At 38.8% G+C, this 8,356-nt stretch overlaps 1 protein-coding gene across 1 annotated transcript; it reads right to left on the reverse strand.

The window, feature by feature from the left end:
• Positions 1–2,301: 2,301 nt before the first annotated feature.
• Positions 2,302–8,030, reverse strand: LOC118801646. Its single transcript, XM_036562011.1, has 3 exons — positions 7,964–8,030; positions 4,489–4,625; positions 2,302–2,974 (listed from the first exon to the last, which is right to left on the reverse strand). Exons 1-3 carry the CDS (start codon positions 7,964–7,966, stop codon positions 2,302–2,304), a joined length of 813 nt encoding a protein of 270 aa, XP_036417904.1. The 5' UTR covers positions 7,967–8,030.
• Between the last annotated feature and the right edge of the window lie 326 nt (positions 8,031–8,356).

Here is an 8,356-nt window from a genome sequence, read left to right on the forward strand (position 1 = left end):
AATAGTGGGTAACAAGTAGTAATAACTAATGACTAGTTATAAGCAGCCAGCTAGATGTTCCAAATTATCAGCTTTTGATGTATATTACAAATAAAATGTGGTCTGGAAAATGTTTGATTCCATCTAGCTTTTATTTAATAAATTTGTAATGAACACCCATTTAACCTGCAGATAAGCACATTATAATAACCCCTATACTGAAATGTTACCCAGATTCCTCAGCATAAGATATTAAGCCCTCACATTTGATCTGTCTGGCAATAAGCACTAAAAAGTTTACTTGTTTGCTTCAGTTCCTCCAGGAGTAAAGCAAGTGGAGTTTTGTAACAAATTTGTGAAATTTCATTGATTTTTAAGCTTGAGGCCTCATTACATTCACTTATGCATTTGAAGACTTCTTGCTTTGTTGTAGTACCACCATGTCTCCAAAAGAGGGCACATAGAAAACATATCATGCTCAGTTGTGGGTGGCGATGGGCTTGTTTTCATTTTAAAATGGTGTTTCTTAGACTAGTCCACATTCTTGAACCAAGTAAACACCAATTACCACTGTGTTGAGAGCCAAAAATGTGGACCACCTGGGAGAACCTGAGTAGAACCTATGATTTCAGATTAACATTATTATGTTAACAACATGCAAGGAACCACACCAGACATTAAATCAGATTTCAGACATACATCTGTAAATATCTACATTGCTGATAGTGAATGCTTTTTCTTTTAGCTTTTTCTCCAGCTAGTTAAAGCATCATTCCTCAGATTGAGAATATGCTCCTTTTACAGACATTATTTTTTTAATTTTTAAGGGGTAGTTTTGATCACCACCAGTGTAACGTTTACATGACTACATGTTGCTGTTGGTCAGCACCAACCCTACAGAAGGACACATGCTAGACTGTTTCTGCCATTTTTCATGAAAAGAGTACAGTTTAGGTCCCAGTACCTTTTTAAAAGCAATGAACTAACTGTTGCTTTTCATTTGTGTAAACAGTGAAGAGATCTGTAATTTAATTTAATCTGTAATTTAAAAATGAAAATATTACAATCAGCAATTAAATGATAACAAAACACACAAAAAGGTCTGTATCCAACTTTAATTTTATTTTGGAATATAGTCATTAAAATCTTCCAGTAACACCATAATTGCACTGTTATGTAGTTCATTTCCAAACAATGTAAAACTAAACAAATTATGTTTCCCAAATAAAATATTTAACAAATGAAGTAATTTTAACCTGTGTCCCACATTTTATGCTCAACCCTGACACCCAAACCTGTAAGCTGTTCCACCTCATAAAAAAACAGAACATTCCATTTATTACGATAAATACAATAATTTATATGATCAGCTTATTGGAGAGTAGGATCTTTTGGTTCAACCCTGTTATTTAGTCATTTTTCGTCTTAAAACACTTAATTTAGTAGTTTATGTTACCAGAAGTGCCAGTGTCAGTTCAAATTACTAATACAAGAGTTTTCTGAAATGAACTGTATTGACAGAAAGTGCCTTCTGCAGATTGTGGCGTAGCTAGCATGGTAAAAAAACAAAAAAAAAAACAGAAATCAATGCTGCAAAAAAAATGTGATTTGTCACTCCACAGAATACGTTTGCACTGCTCCAGTGTCCAGTGACAGTGTGCTTTACACCCCCACCCCCACTTTGCATTGTGTATTTTGATCTTAGGCTTGTGTGTAGCTGCTCTCCTATGGAAACCCATCTCATGAAGCTCCTAACATGCAGTTCTTTTGCTGATGTGGCTTCCGGAGGCAGTTTGGAACTCTTTAGTGAGTGATTCAGGATAGGCACTGTGCGCTTCGTGACTCAGCAGCCCCACTCTGTGAGTTTATGTGGTCTACCACTTCGTTGCTTGGTTGTTTTTGCTCTAAGACAGTTCCATTTTACAATAATAGCACTTACAGTTGTCTAGGGCAGATCTAGCAGAGAGACATTTCACAAACTGACTTGTGGCAGAGGTGGCAACCTAAGGCAGTGCCATGTTTAAAGTCACTGAGCTCATCAGTACGACCCTCTACTGTCAGAGTTTGTCTATCGAGACTGGAAGGCTATGTGCTTAATTTTATACACCTGTTAACAATGGGCGTGGCTGAAACACCCGAACTCAGTAATTAGGAGGTGTGCCCCAATACTTTTGTCTACATAGTGTATATAAGATATATATTTATTTTCAAAAGAGACAAGAGGCAAAAAACATGAATCACTAATGCTTCTACTTACGCTTGTATTTTGTGTCTTTTTACTTAAAGCATTAAAAAGAAGAAACTACATTACACTGACCACCATTAATTGACCATGCACTTAGCATCAACTTCATTGTTTTTGTGTACACAGTGTTGACACCGGGCTCTGTCACAGCGGTAGAGTGGCACTTTAGAATTCACTGCCCTTATATTTGATATCCGCCGAGGAAAATATTCCTGATATCCCAATGTAACGTAAAGTCGGTTACCCGAAGGGAAACACTGTGCGAATGGCAAATCTTTGCCGTTTTCTTTCTGAACGGAACCCACATTGTGTATCTGAACTTCCCTAAACACAAAAGCTTTTGGGCCCTTGTGGTCCCTGAGCATGTCCAAGGCAGGGAGGATGCTGTACGCTCCCTCAGGGGTTGAGCAGGTGTTCACACATGGAGAGTTGTAGGTGTAGAAAACCACACAGCCGTGTTTATCTTTATCCAGGAGCTCCTTCAGCAGCGGATCATAGGAGGCATTTTCTGGGGGGTTCGACTGAATCAGCAGAAGGTACTCAGGGTGGTAGCTGCTTGCTTCATTGATCGTTTTTTGTTTGGCACCGATTATCCTCTGCCCTCTGTAAACCCCTGCAGTGCTGGCCATGGCAACTTTCACTTTCCATGCAGAATCATCAGGAAGGACGTTCTGATCAGGTTTTATACGAGTGGAACACTTCTCAGCTGGGACGTTGATGGCTACAGCGAACTGATCACTGACCAAATAACTGAAAACGCGAAATGAATAAGTCAAATAAAGTTAGAACAAAAAATCAAAACCATGTAAATCTCAATGAAAATAACATAGAGACCATTATGTCACCAATTAGCAACATAATTTATATAACATATATGTTTGATCTGATTACTGCTGCTATATGACAATGCTAATGTCTTCGAGTCCCTAAATGTGAAATTAGGTTATCACCAAGCTAGCAGTGGTGCACATGAATATTTTACAGCAGCTCTGCTTAAACACAGACATTTAAAGCTTGTAACAGACCCAGAGTTCTACAGGGACACCTTCAGTAAAGATTTGAATCTAACAGGGCACTTTGGCCCAAAACTAGAGTTACTGGTTACACATACGCTATTGTTATCCAATGGAATATTCTTCTTATTATTATTTAGCCAAAATTTTTGTCCACTAACTCATCCTGTAGTTTGGGATGATGTGCTTGTATTCAGCTTTTTGATTTGACAGGAAGTTTTCATAAAATAATTGTCAAATTATGATTTTTTTCCCCCATAGGAGTGAATGAGGAGAAAAAGTATGTGCAACCCAACTTATATCATGATGATAAAAGTTCATTAGAAACACCTTATTAAACTTGGGGAGGACCATAGCAGCGACCTACCAAAACCCTGTCAGCCATCAGAGATAACATAGCAACTGTCTAACAACACCCTAGCAACAACCTGTGATACCATAACAACCCCTAGCAACCAACTAGCCATAACCAGTTGTTATCAACACCTTAAGAACTACCTAAAATACCGTGCTAGCAACAGCCTAGGAACTGGTTAAGCTGCACAATCACTCTGCATTTTTTTCAGCACTTTGCAAGTTTAGTATGTTATATTGTGTTGTTCAGTATCCTGTAGCTCTGCATTATATCCCTCAGCCTCATTAGTAGTCATGTTGTACATAGTTTTCACGTGTTCATTCATCAGTGTTCTCTCACTACATTACCTAGTATGCCTTACGGAAACCAAACATGATTGCTAGCCTAGCCACTTGGCTATAGACAAGCTAGTGTTAGCGTAACCTCGGCCATCCAACAAAATCATAAAGAACATAGCGATGCTATCTTTATTCAGCAAAAAATGGACAAAAACGTCAGAGAAAATGAGCCAAACTGAGCTTAGGCATCTAGACAGCTAGGTAGCTACCTTGCTAATGTTAACTTTCAGCTTGTCATACTTCTGATCAGATGACTAATTTCTGTGTTTGGAGTGATTTATTGTATTAATGATTTGAAGACAGTTCTGCAGTTGTACAGCTCAAATGAGATATTTAGCTTTGTAGCAGTAATGTTAGCCATCCGCTTTCGTTATAAATTCCTGCTGACCAGGTCAGCCTACTCTAAAGGCACGTTGTGTTCATGTTGTAATTTATAAACGATACAATGCCTTTGTGAAAAACTGCATGATCATCCTGCTAGCCTGCTGTAGTTAGATATAGACATCAATGTTTGATCATAATTTAACTTCTTAATTTGTCTTAAATTTTGCATCTTACTTTTCGTTGAGAAATCTGATGATCTGTGAGAGATTCTGGAGAGCCTTAACAGCAGGACTTTTTTGCTTCTTGGAAGCCTCAACTGCATGAGAGAGCAGGGACAGCAGGAAGAGTCCCACCAGCACTCTAGAACACACCTGACCAAAACACACATGATCACCCACTACTAAGTACATAGACTGCATACATACAGACATACATATTGACATAAATTGGGATGTTCGATAAAGCTGTCTGATATCAAGATGACAACATTTAAAGTACAACACTGTGTGTGAGAACAATCCTTATGTTTGAAGCAGTTTTACAACTTGTAGTTGGAGGAGTGTTTGAACTGTGCACATGTGTGATTTGTAATTGGCTGTTTAGCCTAATGGTTAAGTTACTCGTCCCCCACATAAGAGAACAGGAATAGAATTCCACAGCAGAGAAACACTTATTAGGCTTCTAACAGTCTGTAATGATATTTTTCAGGCCCTCTGTGTACAGAGTAATTGTATCTGTTCTGTCATTGCTGCTCTAATGTGTTTATCGTGGAAACTCGTATCATGATAATAAAAGTACAGGGGGTTGGTAGCCCAGTGGTAGGAGAGGTGAGCCAACAACCTAAAAGTTAGGGGCTCAAATCACATGTTTGACTGAGTAAAGATGGTATTTGGGAAAACTGGAACAAGCATCCTGCAGCCATATGGTTGTCATTCCATCAACACAATGTGTGTGATCAGCCAATGCCAGTGATGAATTCCAAATCAAGATAAAGTCTATTTGATTGGAGGTGTTGATCCATACAAAATTGATAAGTTATCCCAATTATGCATTTTTGCCCACAGCAACATATCCAGACATTTATAATTACCTTAAATACTGCATCAATGTGCACATTGCAGGAGTTAACAGCATACAAATCAGTAGAATCATAGAATCTGTCTGTTGAAGGGTCAGTAATACTCTGTCTTTACCATCAACTACACCATCAAACACCATCATGGTCACCTATCGGTGTTTAATGGGGTTAAGCTAAGGTGGCCCCTGGTATCTTTCGGACATTAACTGCATTCATTGTTGAGTTAAAACAGAAGAGATCTAGACATAAATAGTTACACTGCAAGTCAGTCATCAACTGGAAAATGATCAGAACACAAGAGCTCCTTCTTCTCCTGACTAGGGGTGGGAATCACAGATATGATATTATCATAATATGTTGCCCACAATAATGATCATATCACAATACTGCAATTCTCTGATACTTGATGTATTGCAAGACAATCCTTTACAAAACATCACAATATCTGTTTAACTGAAGAAAATAAAATACTTGATATGAAGCAATGTACAAGAAAGTGCACAGCTTAGCTTCATGCCTCTTTAACACTCATGCACTGACTGCATGTGTCATCATTCCAATGTAAAATAGCCATAAACTGCCAGAAAGCAGAACAGTGGGGTTAAAATGTCTAAAGGTAGAACACAACTGCACCTCATTAACATCTTTTCTAACTCTGTAAACTTACAGTAAAAAATAAATAAATTTACACAACATATATAAATGCAAAAATACACATTTCTCTCTCAAAAAGAAACATATTTAAAATTACACATTTAGTGCTTAACAAGCTTAACCAACTTGTTTAATGTAAACTGGACATGTTTCAGTGCTTATTCTGCTTAATAAGCATAACAAACCTGTTTTGTGCAAATGTAGGAATATTTTAGTGTTTACCAACCAGTTTTATATTAACTGGGCACGTTTTAATTCAACTTTTGCTTTAAACATTGTATTAATTGTAGGCTGACTTTGAGTTGTGGCAACATTAGCTTTTCTCAAAAGCATTTCTCAATAACCAGATCAGGATGATGACAAAGAAGGTTGATGCATGTTCGTTGTGTTGCCCGTGTACTTTATTTTAACGAGACAATTCTTGCAGATTGCAGAGTCCTTCTTCAGTGACCTTCTTTTTTTCACCGCAGGTTTACCCTATTCATTTGATTAGTGCCGTAGCGCCACCATGTGGAGTCATGAAGTAGTGAATCTGGTAAATCAAATTGGATGGGGAGTCTGTTTAGATTTAGACTGTTTAGACTGTTTTTGATGAGAGCAGACTTAGCAACTTACTTCTTCTTAGCTGACTTAGCTCTTCAGTCTTTTTTCTCTCACGGTGTCAGACTGTAAGAAGTTGCTATAAAATCTCAGAGTATTTAGTATTTGGTTGATGATGTTATTTCAGCCATCAAAACAGCACACAATGGCTAAATTTTATCTGTCAGCATGCTTTATTAACTAACGCTGGACAGTGGCTCTGTGGACACCAATGTCATTGCAGTGATGAGCATTCAGGTCTGTACTGTTCTCTCTCTTTCACTCTTCTTCTCACTTGTGAAGAATGATGGTGAAGGATGACTCACCTGACCAGATCAAATCTCCATCCACATCTCTGTAGACCAGTGCTGATGGTTTGTACACCACTCACCTCTCAGATGGTCATTTGTCTGTGTAACAAGGGGTTTATGCACTGCAGCTCTACTATAATATCCTGAACACACTGTTCCTATTGAACCCCTGGGGGTGAGCAGTTGAGTGGTCTTTGTGGCTGTAGCTCCATCCGTGCCACAATAGTGAAACCTCTAATCACCAGAAAATTAACTTTGCAAGAATTGGAAGTTAATGTAGAAATTATTTATCCCAAGAAATTTTGGTACATTTATCTTGAAATCATTTCTGTTGTTATATTCATCTTGAAATTTTTTACATTTTGATTTTTTTTTTTCTTGAACCAATGTAAAGGGCAGTTGGCATTTTTACATCATGTCAAAAAATGAAAAATGAAAACCAGAGGTTTTGTCCTGACAACAACAAACCAAATACACAGTTCTCCTTCGAAAACACTTCTCGCTTCAGAATAACTGTTTAGCTTCTGCCTTCAATACATTCTTTTTATGTTCTGCATTTATTCTGTAATTCTGCAGTATTTACTTAGTTTAATGACGAGGGAGAGAGCAGCAGTAATGTTTGGGGTATTTACAGTCATCACTCCACTGGGTGAGAATAACAGACAGCAGAACATGAATACATACATACATACATCATCTAAACCGCTTATCCTTCTGGGTCGCGGTGGGGTGCTGGAGCCTATTCCAGCTGTCATCGGGCAGAAGGCAGGATACACCCTGGACAGGTCGCCAGTCCACCGCAAGGCAGACAGACAGACAGACATACACATTCACACCTAGGGGCAGTTCAGCATGTCCAATTGGCCTGACTGCATGTTTTTGGACTGTGGGAGGAAACCGGAGTACCCGGAGGAAACCCACGCGGACACAGGGAGAACATGCAAACTCCACACAGAAATGACCCTGGTCACCCGGCCGGGAATCGAACCCAGGCCCTTCTTGCTGTGAGGCGACAGCGCTACCCACTGCGCCACCGTGCCACCCCAGAACATGAATATATAGAGAAAAATCAGAGGCCGTATCTTACCATGGCTGAAGGAGTCTGAGGAGTTTCTGAGTGCAGATGATGAAGAGCTGAACTTTCTCAGCAGAAAGAGCTGCAGAGGAGAAAGTGGCGCAGATTTGTATCCACTATGGCCCCGCCCACTCAGCCCCTAACAGCAAACAGATGTTAGATGGCCTGGATAAGATGCTTGTTTTAGTTTCAGTCTGAGTAAGTTGTGCCAAAGTAGGAAAATATTTCCTAAGAACCTTTACAGAAAGTTTATTCTTCTTCTTCAGAGACCATATTAGTCCACACAGCTGAATAAGAAGTGTTACTGTAAGTCTGGGTTGAATCAGCCCCCTCCCGTTCACTGTTTTAAATCTCTAAGGATAAAATTTTTTTGTTAAAAACTTAAATGTTACATTTTCAGACTCA

This window comes from Colossoma macropomum, unplaced genomic scaffold (assembly GCF_904425465.1).
Source record: "Colossoma macropomum unplaced genomic scaffold, Colossoma_macropomum, whole genome shotgun sequence".
Lineage (NCBI taxonomy): Eukaryota > Metazoa > Chordata > Actinopteri > Characiformes > Serrasalmidae > Colossoma > Colossoma macropomum.